At 46.0% G+C, this 18,104-nt stretch overlaps 1 protein-coding gene across 1 annotated transcript; it reads left to right on the forward strand.

Moving 5' to 3' along the window:
* Window positions 1-3,385: 3,385 nt before the first annotated feature.
* LOC144510174 (bone morphogenetic protein 10-like) lies at window positions 3,386-8,600 on the forward strand. The gene is made up of 2 exons (XM_078239611.1): window positions 3,386-3,969; window positions 6,418-8,600. Exons 1-2 carry the CDS (start codon window positions 3,645-3,647, stop codon window positions 7,356-7,358), a joined length of 1,266 nt encoding a protein of 421 aa, XP_078095737.1. The 5' UTR covers window positions 3,386-3,644; the 3' UTR covers window positions 7,359-8,600.
* Window positions 8,601-18,104: the final 9,504 nt, after the last annotated feature.

Below are 18,104 nucleotides of genomic sequence, written 5' to 3' on the forward strand. Positions count from 1 at the left end.
ACAGATACCTGGGAGTGAGTTACAGACTGGAATCTAATCGAGGGGTTCAGATGGTTTATATATAGAATAACAGAAACTTGGGAGTGAGTTACAGACTGGAATCTAATCGAGGGATTCAGATGGTTTATATATAGAATAACAGATACCCGGGAGTGAGTTACAGACTGGAATCTAATCGAGGGGTTCGGGATGGTTTATATATAGAATAACAGATACCCGGGAGTGAGTTACAGACTGGAATCTAATCGAGGGATTCAGATGGTTTATATATGGAATAACAGATACCCGGGAGTGAGTTACAGACTGGAATCTAATCAAGGGGTTCAGGGTGGTTTATATATTGAATAACAGATACCCGGGAGTGAGTTACAGACTGGAATCTAATCAAGGAGTACAGATGGTTTATATAGCGAATAACAGAATCCGGGAGTGAGTTACAGACTGGAATCTAATCGAAAGGTTTGAGTGGTTTATATATAGAATAACAGAAACCCGGGAGTGAGTTACAGACTGGAATCTAATAAAGGGGTTCAGGGTGGTTTATATATTGAATAACAGATACCTGGGAGTGAGTTACAGACTAGAATCTAATCGAGGGGTTCAGATGGTTTATATATAGAGTAACAGATACCCGGGAGTGTGTTACAGACTGGAATCTAATCGAGGGGTTCGGGGTGGGTAATATATAGAGTAACAGATACCTGGAAGTGAGTTACAGACTGGAATCTAATCGAGGAGTTCGGGGTGGTTTATATACAGAGTAACAGATACCCAGGAGTGAGTTACAGACTGGAATCTAATCAAGGGGTTCAGGGTGGTTTATATATTGAATAACCGATACCTGGGAGTGAGTTACAGACTGGAATCTAATCGAGGGGTTTGGGGTGGTTTATGTATAGAATAACAGATACCCGGGAGTGAGTTACAGACTGGAATCTAATCAAGGAGTACAGATGGTTTATATAGAGAATAACAGAATCCGGGAGTGAGTTACAGACTGGAATCTAATCAAGGGGTTCAGAGTGGTTTATATATAGAATAACCGATACCCGGGAGTGAGTTACAGACTAGAATCTAATCGAGGGGTTCAGAGTGGTTTATATACATAAAATAATAGATACCCGGGAGTGAGTTAGAGGCTGGAATCTAATCGAGGGGTTCAGATGGTTTATATATAGAATAACAGATACCTGGGAGTGAGTTACAGACTGGAATCTAATCGAGGGGTTCAGATGGTTTATATATAGAATAACAGAAACTTGGGAGTGAGTTACAGACTGGAATCTAATCGAGGGATTCAGATGGTTTATATATAGAATAACAGATACCCGGGAGTGAGTTACAGACTGGAATCTAATCGAGGGGTTCGGGATGGTTTATATATAGAATAACAGATACCCGGGAGTGAGTTACAGACTGGAATCTAATCGAGGGATTCAGATGGTTTATATATGGAATAACAGATACCCGGGAGTGAGTTACAGACTGGAATCTAATCAAGGGGTTCAGGGTGGTTTATATATTGAATAACAGATACCCGGGAGTGAGTTACAGACTGGAATCTAATCAAGGAGTACAGATGGTTTATATAGCGAATAACAGAATCCGGGAGTGAGTTACAGACTGGAATCTAATCGAAAGGTTTGAGTGGTTTATATATAGAATAACAGAAACCCGGGAGTGAGTTACAGACTGGAATCTAATAAAGGGGTTCAGGGTGGTTTATATATTGAATAACAGATACCTGGGAGTGAGTTACAGACTAGAATCTAATCGAGGGGTTCAGATGGTTTATATATAGAGTAACAGATACCCGGGAGTGTGTTACAGACTGGAATCTAATCGAGGGGTTCGGGGTGGGTAATATATAGAGTAACAGATACCTGGAAGTGAGTTACAGACTGGAATCTAATCGAGGAGTTCGGGGTGGTTTATATACAGAGTAACAGATACCCAGGAGTGAGTTACAGACTGGAATCTAATCAAGGGGTTCAGGGTGGTTTATATATTGAATAACCGATACCTGGGAGTGAGTTACAGACTGGAATCTAATCGAGGGGTTTGGGGTGGTTTATGTATAGAATAACAGATACCCGGGAGTGAGTTACAGACTGGAATCTAATCAAGGAGTACAGATGGTTTATATAGAGAATAACAGAATCCGGGAGTGAGTTACAGACTGGAATCTAATCAAGGGGTTCAGAGTGGTTTATATATAGAATAACCGATACCCGGGAGTGAGTTACAGACTAGAATCTAATCGAGGGGTTCAGAGTGGTTTATATACATAAAATAATAGATACCCGGGAGTGAGTTAGAGGCTGGAATCTAATCGAGGGGTTCAGATGGTTTATATATAGAATAACAGATACCCAGAAGTGAGTTACAGACTGGAATCTAATCGAGAGATTTGGAGTGGTTTATATACAGAATGACAGATACCCGGGAGTGAATTACAGGCTGGAATCTAATCGAGGAGTTCAGATGGTTTATACCTAGAATAACAGATCTGGTGCATTGGCCATGCTAAATGTGTGGTGATTAGGGGATTTTCACAGTAACTTCATTGCAGCGTAAGCAATGTGCCACTAATAAAATAAACTTTGGTTGGCTATCATTGGTGGGTCGTTTCAGCGATGAAGTTGAATGTTGTTTTGCCCCAAGGAATCCATCTGCTGTCCAACATTGGTTAATGATCCTGTTTATGTTCCACCTAATTCATAAAACACTGTACACGGTAGAAAAACGTGCAATTGGTGTAGCAACCGGGGGACACTCTTGTTGAGTTGGAGTTCATTATTTCCTTTTAATCCCATTGTTAATTGATCATTCCCCAAGAAATCTCATCTCTTGAGAGCCTCACTTGGGGGTTTTTTTTCCCATGGTTAAACGTGAACAGATACATATTCCCAATATCTAGGCTCAGGGAACACTCATTAGGAACAAGTCTCAAACTGTTGTTGACTGGAGTTTTGAGGAGGGGGGCACAAGTTTTGAGCAGGCAGCAATTTCCTTATCACATCCCTGTCAGTTCCTGATCACTTTGTGTCAACAAACTCCAATAATTGCTTCCGTGTTTTCTTTTTAAAAAAGTCAAGTATAAAAAAAACACAATTAGGGGAACGTTTGCCAGTGGGTTCAGAGTTATCCTTTTCAGAAGAGGACAATTGTGCAGAAAATTAATCCAGCCCTGGTTTAAAACCCGAGGAAGAAGGTTTGTTGAGGGGGGAGGCGGGGGGGGTGGAAGGGAGGGGGGGTCTGTATCTCCCTGAAGAATGGGAACGTCTCCCCTATGAGCCAGGATATGAATGAGAGAATGTTTATAGAATGCTCATTAAGGAAGAGTTCTGACGATAAGAGAATCTGGTTGCTGTGCATATACCCATAGATAAGAGGAAAATGCCATGTCACATAACGCTGTCCAATTACTGAGAGTGGGCTTCTGTGGACAGTGAGAGACCACAGGCTCAAGGAGACGTTTTCTTCCAAAAAAAAACTTGCCAGCATTGCATGTGAATGACACTACCAGCAAGTCCCCCCTGCACAGGATAAAACATCAGCGCTTCAACCGCTGGCCAGGACAAGTGTGTGGTGTGTGTGTGTGTGATCAGGGCAGACAAGATACCAGTGGTGAGTGAGGGAGGATGGTTGGCCGCTCTCAGCTGCTCCTTGCTTGCCTCTGTGCTGTGCTGCCTTCAGCAGCCAGCAGCCCCATCGACAACAGGGCAGACCTCGCCCAGGGCGAGAGCAGGCATCTGCTGGGAGATGTGGATGATGGAGTTCAGCAAGACGACCTCAGCACCCTGCTGGTCAACACGAGAGGGATGGAGCTGGCGAGAACCCCCAACTCGTCCGCGAACGCCTCCAGGGTAGAGCCACCCGAGTACATGCTCGAGCTGTACAACAGGTTTGCCAACGACAGGACCTCCATGCCCTCCTCCAATGTGGTCCGGAGCTTCCAGAACGAAGGTAGGTTCTGAGGGCAAAGCCTCTCTGTCTAACTAACTGGTTCCGAGGATGGGACGGGGCATTGTTGAAGACTTCACTCCCTCTCCCATTCATTCAGCCCGAGTGGGGAGGGGGTCTGTGTGGGGTTGAGAGAGAGAGAGGGAGAGGAGCGGTGGTTGCAATCTGCAGAACCCACCTTTGACCGTCACACTACCTTTCCAATCCCAACGCGTTTGAGGGGGACACAATGTGAATTGAAATATCCCCTGTTCAGTCCTTGATCAATGACTCTCATTTGGAGCTCCCGCTTTGCAGGAAGATTCAGGAAGCCCAGGGTTGAGCAGAACTTTTCAATTGCTCCCTTACCTCGCCTGGAGGTCGCCGTTATTCCGATTGCATTGTGACAAAAGGCCCACTCGAGCAGAGGGAAATTGCAGAGGGAAATGCATGCGACAGGTCGAGGCATTATTTAACCCGAGTCTTCGGTGGTGGACTGGATGAGAAACCAGATCCGACTGACTTGTAACATCCCAAACTTCAGGAGCGTGTAGAGAAAGTCTCATGCAGCCCTGAGACTAGAACTTTCCAATAGATAATGAGATGGGGGCTTGCAACAATCCTGCATGGGAGGAAAAAAACACTCCATTCAAATCTGAACACCAGCAGCAAGGAGCCATTGAAATGGTGTAGAGGCAAACAGCTGGCAAGTAAATAAAAGTGAAACACCGTGGATGCTGGGAGTCTGGAATAAAAACTCAAGCAGGTCTGGCAGCATCTGTGGAGAGAGAGAGGCAGAGTTGATGTTTCCTATCCAGTCTGATTCTGTTTCAGAGCTGAGTTTAGCAAGTAAAACTTGCAGTTGGAGTATCTCCTCTCCCAGTTGGACACATTAACGTATTGAGCGAATAACAAGAGCTTCTCACCTTGGTCAAGTCAATATTGATGTTTCCAGCTGGAAATCCCCTCACCCACCCCCCTCTAGCTATCTCCCTATTCCTTTAGAAAGATTTATCTGTGCCTCCATCCTTTAGTGGGTATTGCCAGCCTTCTGACACATCTCTGAGAGGTCTGGTGTGCTGAGTAATATCAGAGATTTGAGTAAAGTCAATGTTGGCCTTGTATGATTGATGAGTCAGTAGAAAGAAGGTGTAAGCGATGGCCTAGTGGTATTATCGCTAGACTATTAATTCAGCTAATGTTCACAGTTCCTAACCCTAGCCATGTCCACAGCTATCACTGAATCAGATAATCAGGTTTTAAGTTAGATAAGTGCTATCCCATTCTGAGACACTGCAGTGACAAAGCCCCTTCCCCATTTCAATGCAATGCCATTTGATTTGAACCCAAATCCATTTTAAAATTCCTCCTCCATTTCCACTCCTCCCTGTCACCCTCCCGAATCTCTGCACTGGTTAAAAAACAAGATCCCTCATTGTTTAAAGTTTTTTTTATTAGTGTCACAAGTAGGCTTACATTAACACTGCAATGAAATTACTGTGAAAATCCCCTAGTCGCCACACTCCAGAACCTGCTCGGGTACACGGAAGGAGAATTTAGCATGGTCAATGCACCTAACCAGCACACCTTTGGGGCTGTGGGAGGAAACCGGAGCACCCGGAGGAAACCCACTCAGACACGGGGGAGAACGTGGTAACTCCGCACAGACAGTGACCCAAGCTGGGGATCGAACCCGGCTCCCTGGCGCTGTGAGGCAGCAGTCCTAACCACTCTGCCACCGTGCCGCCCACATTGTAATCAGTCTTCAGCTCTGCAACCACTCCCCCCTCTCCATGCTGCCCATATTCTAATCATGATGTGGAGATGCCAGCGTTGGACTGGGGTGGGCACAGTAAGAAGTCTCACAACACCAGGTGAAAGTCCAACAAGACCAAATAAACCTGTTGGACTTTGACCTGGTGTTGTGAGACTTCTTACCATATCAGTCTTGAGCTCTGCAACCACTTCTCCCCCTCTCTCTCTCTCTTATCCTTCAGGGCACTTAAAACCTCTTTTAAATATGCCAAATTGGTCGTCATTGCTTTAGTTTTCTAAAGCCTCTGTGAAGCGCCATGTTAAATGATGCTAACCAATAAAGATACATGCTGAAGACCAGGGCTATTTAGCCCATCCCGCCCAAGTAAACAGTAATATCCATTGCAGCATTGAACTTCCTCTTAAATCGTGCCCTACTCTTATCACGAGTCTTTGTATTGGGAATGTTTCCTGAATCCCAAGTGTAAGTGGTCCAACCATGGTGTGCCATTACGTTGTAGCAATAGCACTAATTACACATGGCAACTTATCAGATCTTCCTGGAAACATCAAACTGGGCACAAGAATCAGCTTGACACATACTGAGCTTACTGAAGGAATCACATCCTTGGTCAGGTTTTTGATGAAGTTCAGACCCCAGCCTTGTGGCACTTGCAAAGATTTCAATTGTTGGCTGATTATTTTTGTGTTTTGCAGACATCTCGGTTGCCAATCAAACGAATGGTGTGAGGGTCCATTCACTCCTCTTCAATGTGTCCGTGCCTCGCCATGAAGAAATCACCATGGCTGAGCTTCGACTCTACACCTTGGTGGACACAGACAGAAGACTGTACAAGGGCGTGGACAGGAAAGTGTCCATCTACGAGGTGGATGAGCAGCAGGCTGAGGAGAAAGGAGAACACTCTGGCCTGGTCAAGTTAGCTAAGAGACACATTTACGGCAAAGACAGTGGTTGGGAGACCTTTGATGTGACGGAAGCCATCCTGAGATGGTCAAAATCAGAGGGCACCACTCACAGACTTCAAGTACACATCGAAAACATGGAGGAGAAGAATTATGAAGATGGAGATCTTGACATAGACATGAAGCCAGAGACGAAACACATGCCTTTGCTAATAGTCTTCTCCGATGATCGAAAAAGCATGAAGAAAGAAGCTATTGAAGAGTTAGAGCAGATGATTGAGCATGAGCAAGATGTGAACGTGAATAGCATAGATGCTGGAAATGGTGACATTAACTTGAGTGAAGAAACCTTGCTGCAAAGGCGGTCGAATATGCTCTATGACACCTCATCCAGGATCAGAAGGAATGCCAAGATGAATTCCTGTAAAAGGAGTCCTCTTTATGTCGAGTTTAAGGAGATCAAGTGGGATTCCTGGATCATAGCCCCAACGGGATATGAAGCGTACGAGTGCAAAGGCTCCTGTAACTACCCCCTGACTGAGCAAGTTACCCCCACCAAGCATGCGATTGTTCAAACTCTGGTCAACCTCCACAACCCCAACATGGCAGCCAAAGCTTGCTGTGTCCCCACCAAACTGGACCCCATCTCCATCCTCTATTTGGACGATGCAGGTGTGGTCACGTACAAGTTCAAATATGAAGGTATGGTGGTGGCTGAATGCGGCTGCAGATAGTACACAAGTACAACTAGAAAATAACTCTAATATATATTCATGTCAAAGTATTTAATGGCGATGGTTGTAAATATCTGCCTATTTAACATGCTTATTTAAGGATCTGTGTACAGCTGAATTCTAGATTTCTAACGGACTGTGCGTTGGTTGTTTTGGTTGCTGGAGGAGCAGTCGAATCACAGGAACCAGCTCCAATAGGAATTCTCAATGTGGTGTGATAAGTTTCACAGACAATTACAAGAAACAGGAAGCATATTCCCTTTCTTACATTCATAGGAATTGCAGCATTGTAGAAGGTGACTGTGCTCCACATTGGAGTTATATCCTCAAAGTTTGAGTGTCTGCACTTTCCGCAACACCCCTGAATAGTTAAATCAATCGTTAAAAGTCCCCACTTTTACATGCGTTTTAATCACACTCTCACATGCAAAAACAAATTGTCTGACCTCCCATTCCTCAGCAAATCAATTGTTGCACTTGCTTTGCTCTTGTCCCTGGCTTCAAACTGAATGAAGGATTCGAGGCAAGTTACCCGGCCATCACTAATTGCTGGAACCTGTATTTATAGAATCATAGAATCTACGGCACGGAGACAGGCCCTTCGGCCCAAACTGGTCCATGCCGGCCAAAAAGCCCAAGTAAGCAAACCCCATTGCCAGCATTTGGTCCATATCCCTCTGAACCTTTCCTATCCATCTACCTGTCCCAATGCCTTTTAAATGTTGTCAATGTCTCTGCCTCAACCACTTCTTCCAGCAGTTCATTCCACATACGTACCACCCTCTGTCCAAAAAAAGTTGCTCCTCAGGTTCCCATTAATTCTTAGCTTTGACAAAGGGTCATCTGGACTCGAAACGTCAGCTCTTTTCTCTCCTTACAGGTGCTGCCAGACCTGCTGAAATTTTCCAGCGTTTTTTCTTTTGGTCTTAGATTCCAGCATCCACAGTAGATTGATTTTATCTCATTAATTCTTTCCCCTCTCAACTTAAACCTGTGCCCCTCGAGTTCACGATTCCCCAACCCCAGGAAAAAGACTGAGTGCATTCACCCTATCCATGCCTCTCATGATCTTATACACCTCTATAAGGTCACCCCTCAGTCTCCTACACTCCAAAGAAAACAGTCCGAGCCTGTCCAATCTCTCCCTATAACTCAGTCCCTTCAGTCCTGGCAACATCCTTGTGAATCTCTTCTGCACTCTCTCCAGTTTATTCATCCAAAGGGAATGTAAAGTTGACAGAATCACTGTCTATTCCAGTGTGGCTGTTGGGTTGCTTCAACGAGGCTCTCAGAATGGGAGAAACAATTTGGAACTGTTCTCCATTCGTCTTTTAAGCCTACTACCTAACAGTGTCGCTCTTGACAACATTCAGTCAGTGCAAATACACTAAAAACCTGCATACATGCATCCTTTCTGGCCAACTCTTCCCAAATGTACAAAGCACTCAATGTATGACCAAAGGCATAATGAGATGCACTTCAATAAGGCTTTGTATTTATGCAGTACCTATTTTGTTTGACATAACTAAGTCACGCTTCACCGAAGTGTAAATGGATAGAAATTGGCAGCAAGTTTGATGAAGACATCATGATTTGTGGTTCAGATTCAAATGGCATCCAAAAGGAGGATTGAGAGATGTAGGGGAGGGAGAGACCGGGGGCTGAGATAGCTGAGTGAAAGGACCTATAAAAGGCAGAGTCGGAGAAATGCAGAGTGCAATCGTTGGGTGAGAAAAGTGATGGTGAAGCCAGAGAGGGAATTGAATACATGGAGGAGACTTTTCAAATTGAATTGCTGAGGGGACAGTCAGCAAGGGTGAACAGGACTTAGCATGCGTTCTCAAAGAGCTCAGGTTTACAGAGAGTTGGAAGGTGAGAGGAGTATGAGAGGGTGCAGAAGTGGGGCCTAGCAGGCAGTCTTTGTGATGGATTAGAAGATCGGCCCAAGGTCAAGTAGCGCGTCAAGAGTTCATCATGGGACAGTGCCCAGAAAGTGGATGTTTAATTGGAGGAAGTCTCGGTCTCATCCCGGTCTGGAGGTTAGTTTCAGAGTATAACAAGACTGGAAGCAATGGATGACCTTGAGGGAAGTGCTGATGAGGTAGTGTTGCAGTAAGTCACCTCGCGTGTGGAGACTGACCTTGTGATGTGACTGTAGCACAGTGGTTAGCTCTGCTGTTTTACAGCACCAAGGACCCGGATTCAATTCCCGGCTTGGGTCACTGTCTGTGTGGAGTTTGCACGATCTCCCCGTGTCTGCGGGGGTTTCCTCCGGGTGATCCAGTTTCCTCCCACACTCTAAAGATGTGAAGGTTAGGTGGATTGGCCATGCAAAATTGCCTCCTAGTCTGCAAAGATGTGTAGGTTAGGGGTTAGATTAACGGAGTAAATGCACGGGGTTAAGGAGATGGGACGGGGTGGGTGGCCCTGGGTAAGATGCTCTGGAGAGTCGGTGCAGACTCGATGGGCCAAATGGCTGCCTTCTGCACTGTCGGGATTCTATGTTGCTACGGGCCAAGGTAAATCCTTGAAAGAATGCAAAGGCATCCCTTCCTGACAATGAACCACTGACAGTCTAAAAACAATAATGATCAGACATAAATTAAAAAGAGAAAGTGCTGGAAAACCTCAGCAGATCGGTGGAGAGAGAGAAACAGAGTTCATGTTTCCAGTCTAATACGACTCTTCATTGGAGCACATGTGCCAGAATAATGATCATATGTTCCAAGTTATTGAAATTGTTGCTTGTTTCAAAGTAAGTCAAACTGTAATCTATGCTGCATCCTGTTTATGAAGACATTATCACCTCTTCCCTTTCAATTTAAACTCTATCATGTACATGTGCATGAATGTGACTCTGCAAGAGTTGCAGTGGCCTTAATAATGTTTTTTGTATATATATCTGGAAAGATAAGATGCCTTTGAATGTATATCCATGCATGGATCAGTCTTGCTGAACAAAAAAAGCAGTATTATTTTGAGTGGTAAAGGATGGCTTTACCATTATTATCCACACTGAAGACTGTTGTCCTCTTATCTGAGGAAAAATGAGTGGGTTTAGATTTGCCCTTTCACTCCAAACCTCATGACTTGGAGAGTCACCTTAAGAAAGCAACCTATTGGATTCCTTTGGAATCCATCCCTTGGGGGCAGCACGGTGACAGTGGTTAGCACTGCTGCCTCACAGCACCAGGGACCCGGGTTCGATTCCCAGCTTAGGTCACTGTCCGTGCGGAGTCTGCACGTTCTCCCCGTGTCTGCGTGGGTTTCCTCCGGGTGCTCCAGTTTCCTCCCACAGTCCGAAAGACGGGCTGCTTAGGTGGATTGGCCGTGCTAAATTCTCCCTCAGTGTGCCCGAACAGGCGCCGGAGTGTGGCGACTAGGGGATTTTCACAGTAACTTCATTGCAGTGTTAATGCAAGCCTATTTGTGACTAATAAATAACGTTTTTCTTCACTTGTCTCTATCCCTCACCAAGTAATTGTCCATTCGGTGCATGAATGTCATATCTCCAGCGAGTATAATGTTGAAGTTCCATGTTTATCTGAAAGGTCCATTGCATTGAATTTTTCAATTCAGACTCAATCTGTCCGTAAAATCAGAATCTGATGTTGGGCTTCATCCAAACAGCATCCCACCCCGCTCATTGTTATCAAGGTGTTTGCTATTTGCTTCCTAATCAAACTTGCTGAATGACACAATGATCACTGTGTATTTCCAAATTTGAACCTGGATTATAATCTCATTTGAAACTCAGGTTGAATGGGCTGTTCTTGAATTGTAAGAAGTCTCACAACACCAGGTTAAAGTCCAACAGGTTTATTTGGAATCACGAGCTTTCGGAACGCTGCCCCTTCATCAGGTGAGTCCTGAGAAGGAGCAGTGCTCTGAAGGCTCGTGATTCCAAATAAACCTGTTGGACTTTAACCTGGTGTTGTGAGACTTCTTACAATGCTCACCCCAGTCTAACGCCGGCATCTGCACATCATGTTCATGAATTGGGAAGAGGGATGCAAATAGATTATACAGAATGATGGTTCAAATTCACCCGGTCCCAAAAGAGAGTAACTGTGTCACGGTGGAGAATGTATTGAGTTACTGTCCCTTCCTTCCAAAGAAATCCAACAGGTTGCTTTCTTCACGTGACTCTCCAAGTCGCTAGGTTTGGAGTGAATGGGCAAATCTAAAGCCGCCCAAATCTAGAATAGAATAGAATTCTACCGTGCAGAAGGAGGCCGTTCAGCCCATCGAGTCTGTACCGACCACAATCCCACCCAGACCCTATCCCCGTAACCCCACATAGTTGCCCCACTAATCCCTCTAACCTACACATCCCGGGTCACTAAGGGGCAATTTACCATGGCCAATCCACCAAACGTGCACATCTCCTCAGGCAAGAGTACAACAGTCTTCAATGTATGCCAAGGTCACTCAGTGCACTGAATTCAATGCAGCCTCAGATGGTTATTGCCGTCACTGTGGCAATGGGGAGTCTAGAATAATGGAGGGCGGGGGGGGGGGGCACACTTTCAAAATAAGGGGGAAGCCAGTCAGGACAGGGATGAGGACAGGGTGGTGAATCTTTGGAATTCTCTAAGCCACAAGAGTAGAGGAAGCTCAGTCATTGAGCATGTTTAAAGCTGAGATTGACAGATTTCTAAATACGTAGAACATAGAAAGGGATGTGGTCTTAGCATGTTGGAAAAAAGGCATTGGAATGGATGATCAGCCATTGAATGGTGGAGCAGACGCGATGGGCTGAATGGCCTACCCTTTCCCCGATGTTCCTACGATGATTGAAGTCATCTTGGATATCTTGGGTCGGCACGGTGGTACAGTGGGTTAGCACTGCTGCCTCTCAGCGCCAGGGACCCGGGTTCAATTCCCAGTCTGTGTGGAGTTTCCACATTCTCCCGGTGTCCGCGTGGCTTTCCTCCGGGTGCTCCGGTTTCCTCCCACAGTCCAAGGATGTGCGGGTTATGTGCATTGGCCATGCTAAATTGCCTCCGAGTGTCAGGGGGACTAGCTAGGGTAAATGCATGGGGTTATGGGGATGGGGGCTGGGTGGGATTCTGGTCGCTGCAGGCTTGATGGGCTGAATAGCCTTCTTCTGCACTGTAGGGATTCTATGATTCTGTCTTACTGGTGGATCTTGCTTGTCTGCCTGTTCTCTGGTTTTGTGAAGGGTAGGTCGTGCCTCACAAACCTTATTGAGTTCTTTGAGAAGGTGACCAAAGAGGTGGATGAGGGGAAAGCGGTTGATGTAGTGTATATGGATTTCAGCAAAGCGTTTGATAAGGTTCCCCATGGTAAGCTTTTGCAGAAAATACGGACACATGGGATTGAGGGTGATTTAGTGGTTTGGATCACGAATTGGCTAGCTGTAAGAAAACAAAGGGTGGTGGTTGATGGGAAATATTCAGCCTGGAGTTCAGTTACTAGTGGTGTACCGCAAAGATCTCTTTTGGGGCCACTGCTGTTTGTCATTTTTATTAATGACTTGGATGAGGGTGTGGTAGGATGGATTAGTAAATTTGCGGATGACACTAAAGTCGGTGGAGTTGTAGACAGTGTGGAGGGAAGTGGCAGGTTACAGAGGGACATAGATAAGCTGCAGAGCTGGGCTGAGAGGTGGCAAATGGAGTTTAATGCGGAAAAGTGTGAGGTGATTCACTTTGGAAGGAGTAACAGGAATACAGAGTACTGGGCTAAGGGTAAGATACTTGGTAGTGTGGATGAACAGGGGGATCTGGGTGTCCATGTGCATAGATCCCTGAAAGTTGGCACCCAGGTTGATAGGGTTGTTAAGAAGACGTACGGTGTGTTAGCTTTTATTGGTAGAGGGATTGAGTTTCGAAGCCAGGAGGTCATGCTGCAACTGTACAAAACTCTGGTGCGGCCGCATTTGGAGTATTGCGTACAGTTCTGGTCGCCGTATTATAGGAAAGATGTGGAAGTGTTGGAAAGGGTGCAGAGGAGATTTACCAGGATGTTGCCTGGTATGGTGGGAAAATCGTATGAGGAAAGGCTGAGGGGCTTGAGGTTGTTTTCGTTAGAGAGAAGAAGGTTAAGAGGTGACTTAATAGAGGCATACAAGATGATCAGAGGATTAGATAGGGTGGATAGTGAGAGCCTTTTTCCTCGGATGGTGTTGGCTAGCACGAGGGGACATAGCTTTAAATTGAGGGGTGAGAGATATAGGACAGATGTTAGAGGTAGGTTCTTTACTCAGAGAGTAGTAAGGGCGTGGAATGCCCTGCCTGCAGCAGTAGTGGACTCGTCAACGTTGAGAGCGTTCAAGTGGTTATTGGATAAACCTATGGATGATATTGGAATAGTGTAGATTCGAGGGGCTTTAGATTGGTACCACTGGTCGGTGCAACATCGAGGGCCGAAGGGCCTGTACTGCGCTGTAATGTTCTATGTTCTGCGCAGTTTTAAATACCTTCCTGCCCTGTCACATGTTCTGCCTGAATGGTGCCAGTGTGGCAACAAGAAAAACCCAAGATAAGAAGGCGTGAGAGCTTAGAAACATTGAACGCTGTCACTTTATTTATACTGGGCTGCAAAGTTGTCAGATTCTTGGAGAAGTGTGAGTGACGCGAATGCGACTGTTTCCCCGCTGTACTGGCTTACACATGTAGGTTAGAGCTATCTCCTGCGGGTGATAAGGAAACAGCTTGCGAGCAACTCGGCTGCACAATTTGTCTGAGACGACCCAAACCACTTGGTTGAGTATCGGCCCACAGCAATTTCAGCTATGTGTATCGGAAAGATTGGCATCCTGCACTCCTTGTAATTGGATCTGGCAATTCGCCAGGAGAATATTGGTCTGAAACACTCCAAGCAAGGATGTATTTCCGTCCATGCTGGGTTGAAAAATAGAGTAAGAAGTCTCACAACACCAGGTTAAAGTCCAACAGGTTTATTTGGTAGCAGAAGCCACTAGCTTTCGGAGCGTTCGCTGCTCCTTCGTCAGGTGAGTGGGAGTTCTGTTCACAAACAGGGCCTATAAAGTCACAAACTCAATTTACAGAATAATGGTTGGAATGCGAGTCTTTACAGGTAATCAAGTCTTAAAGGTACAGACAATGTCAGTGGAGAGAGGGTTAAGCACAGGTTAAAGAGATGTGTATTGTCTCCAGACAGGACAGTTAGTGAGATTTTGCAAGCCCAGGCAAGTCATGGGGGGTTACAGATAGCGTGACATGAACCCAAGATCCCGGTTGAGGCCATCCTCATATGTGCGGAACTTGGCTATCAGTTTCTGCTCAGCGATTCTGCGTTGTCGTGTGTCGTGAAGGCCGCCTTGGAGAACGCTTACCCGAAGATCAGAGGCCGAATGCCCGTGACCGCTGAAGTGTTCCCCAACAGGAAGAGAACACTCTTGCCTGGTTTTTGTCGAGCGGTGTTTATTCATCCGCTGTCGTAGCGTCTGCATGGTCTCCCCAATGTACCATGCCTCGGGACATCCTTTCCTGCAGCGTATCAGGTAGACAACGTTGGCCGAGTTGCAAGAGTATGTACCGTGTACCTGGTAGATGGTGTTCTCATGCGAGATGATGGCATCCGTGTCGATGATCCGGCACGTCTCTTCCTGTTGGGGAACACTTCAGCAGTGGGCATTCTGCCTCTGATCTTCGGGTAAGCGTTCTCCAAGGCAGCCTTCACGACACACGACAGCGCAGAGTCGCTGAGCAGAGACTGATAGCCAAGTTCCGCATACATGAGGACGGCCTAAACCGGGATCTTGGGTTCATGTCACACTATCTGTAACCCCCACGACTTGCCTGGGTTTGCAAAATCTCACTAACTGTCCCGGCTGGAGACAATACACCTCTCTTTAACCTGTGCTTAACCCTCTCTCCACTCACATTGTCTGTACCTTTAAGACTTGATGACCTGTAAAGACTCGCATTCCAACCATTATTTTGTAAATTGAGTTTGTGTCTTTATATGCCCTGTTTGTGAACAGAACTCCCACTCACCTGACGAAGGAGCAGTGCTCCGAAAGCTAGTGGCTTGTGCTACCAAATAAACCTGTTGGACTTTAACCCGGTGTTGTGAGACTTCTTACTGTGTTTACCCCAGCCCAGCGCCGGCATCTCCACATCTTGAAAAATAGAACCTTGGTGTTTCTTAAATTGATACCATCCATCCCCGGTGAATCCTGGACCATTCAAATGGAAATTTCCAACTTCCAGTTCAGAATGCCGCAAAATCTGTTTGGACAATGATATAGATTTGGCTGGGGTGAGGAGTGGGGGTGAGGGGAGGGGGCAGGGAAAAGGTTATTTAGAATCGCAGAATCATAGAATCCGACAATGCAGAAGGAGGCCATTCAGCCCATTGTGTCTGCACCAACCACAATCCCACCCAGGCCCTATCCCCAAAACCCCATGGATTTACCCTTGCTCGTCCCCCTGACACTAAGGGGCAGTTTAGCATGGCCAATCCACCTAACCCGCACATCTTTGGACTGTGGAAAGAAACTGGAACACCCGGAGGAAACCCATGCAGACACGGGGGGAGAATGTGCAAACTCCACACAGACAGTGACCCAAGCCAGGAATTGAACCCAGGTCCCTGGCGCTGTGAGGCAGCAGTGCTAACCACTGTGCCACCCCATTTACTGTGTATAGACTGTACACTTGTCTTACTGATGCATTCCCTTGTGAGTTCTGCAGCCGCAAGGAACGGTGAAGCCCACGGCAGACTTTAATACAGATAGAATGCACAATTAGCAGTTAAATAGACCTCTGGAATTTCGGCTTGGGAAAGGACCTTGTGCTGCTAAATGCTGCCGTGGGAGGTGAAATTCGTGGGGGCAATTCTGAAACCAGGTGAGATTCATGGAGTCAATTCTGAAACCGGGTGAGATTGGTGGGGGCAGTACTGAAACTGGGTGAGATTGGTGGGGGCAATTCTGAAACCGGGTGAGATTGGTGGGGGTAAGTACCCAGTCCGACCCTGGTCCTGCTTGGGTTAGTGTACCAAAGAATATCACATGGATGGGTTAAGGCTGGCAAAAGTTTCTTTAATCTGTCTGCTGCAGATGGCGAGGCAGCAGATGTGTGTGAGGAAAAGGCCTGTTTATAAAACATCACATATTTATTGAGTTTTTTTTATTTTTGAGACTTGTTAAATATCCGCTGTAAGTTATTTAATGTAAATTGATTTATTTGGGATGATTGTATCAAAGGTGTATGATGAGAGATCTTTATTCTGTACATAAATAACAGCATTCTCTGTATGATACATACTGTTTTCATATAAAATCTGTTGGAAAGAAAATTAAACACTTGCTGTGTCCATTTTTTGAACCGATTGTCCAGTGTCCACTTAGAGCCACAGAGTCATCATAGAAATCATAGAAACCCTACAGTGCAGAAGGAGGCCATTCGGCCCATCGAGTCCGCACCGACCACAATCCCACCCAGGCCCTACCCCCACATATTTTACCCGCTAATCCCTCTAACCCACGCATCCCAGGACTCTAAGGGGCAATTTTTTTTACCTGGCCAATCAACCTAACCCGCACATCTTTGGACTGTGGGAGGAAACCGGAGCACCCGGAGGAAACCCACGCAGACACGAGGAGAATGTGCAAACTCCACACAGACAGTGACCCGAGCCAGGAATCGAACCCAGGACCCTGGAGCTGTGAAGCAGCAGTGCTAACCACTGTGCTACCGTGCCGCATCATAGAGGATTAAAGCATGGAAACAGGCCCTTCGGCCCAACTTGTCCATGCCGCCCGTTTTTAAAAAAATCCCTAAACTAATCCCAATTGCCCGCATTTGGCCCATATCCCTCTATACCCATCTTACCCATGTAACTATTTAAATGCTTTTTAAAAGACAAAATTGTACCTGTCTCTACTACGGCCTCTGGCAGCTTGTTCCAGACACTCGCCACCCTCTGTGTGAAAAAATTGCGGTGTCGATGGTAGCCATGCAGACGCTACAACAATGGATGAATGAACACTGCTCGACAATCACCAGGCAAGATTGTTCTCTTCCTGTGGGGGAGCACTTCAGCGGTCACAGGCATTCAGCCTCTGATCTTCGGGTAAGCGGTCTCCAAGGCGGCCTTCATGACACATGACAGCGCAGAGTTGCTGAGCAGAAACTGATAGCCAAGTTCCGCACACATGAGGACGGCCTAAACCGGGATGTTGGGTTTATGTCACACCATCAGTAAACCCCACAGCTTGCCTCCTGGACTTGCAGAATCTCACTGGCTGTCCTGTCTGGAGACAATACACATCTCTTTAACCTGTGCTTAATGCTCCCTTCACTCACATTGTCTGTATCTTTAAGACCTGGTTGGCTGTAGAGATTCGCATTCTAATCAGTATTCTGTAGCTTGATTTTGTGTCTCTGTGCCCTGTTTGAGAGCAGATTTCCACTCCATCTGACGAAGGAGCAGCGCTCCGAAAACTAATGGCATTTGCTACCAAATAAACCTGTTGGACTTTAACCTGGTGTTGTTAAAACTCTTACTGTGAAAAAATTGCCCCTCTGGACACTTTTGTATCTCTCCCCTCTCACCTTAAACCTATGCCCTCTAGTTTTAGACTTCCCTACCTTTGGGAAAAGATATTGACTATCTAGCTGACCTGTGCCCCTCATTATTTTATAGACCTCTATAAGATCACCCCTCAGCCTCCTTCGCTCCAGAGAAAAAAGTCCCAGTCTATCCAACCTCTCCTTATAACTCAATCCATCAAGTCCCGGTAGCATC

The sequence above is a fragment of the Mustelus asterias genome, chromosome 22, assembly GCF_964213995.1.
Source record: "Mustelus asterias chromosome 22, sMusAst1.hap1.1, whole genome shotgun sequence".
NCBI lineage: Eukaryota > Metazoa > Chordata > Chondrichthyes > Carcharhiniformes > Triakidae > Mustelus > Mustelus asterias.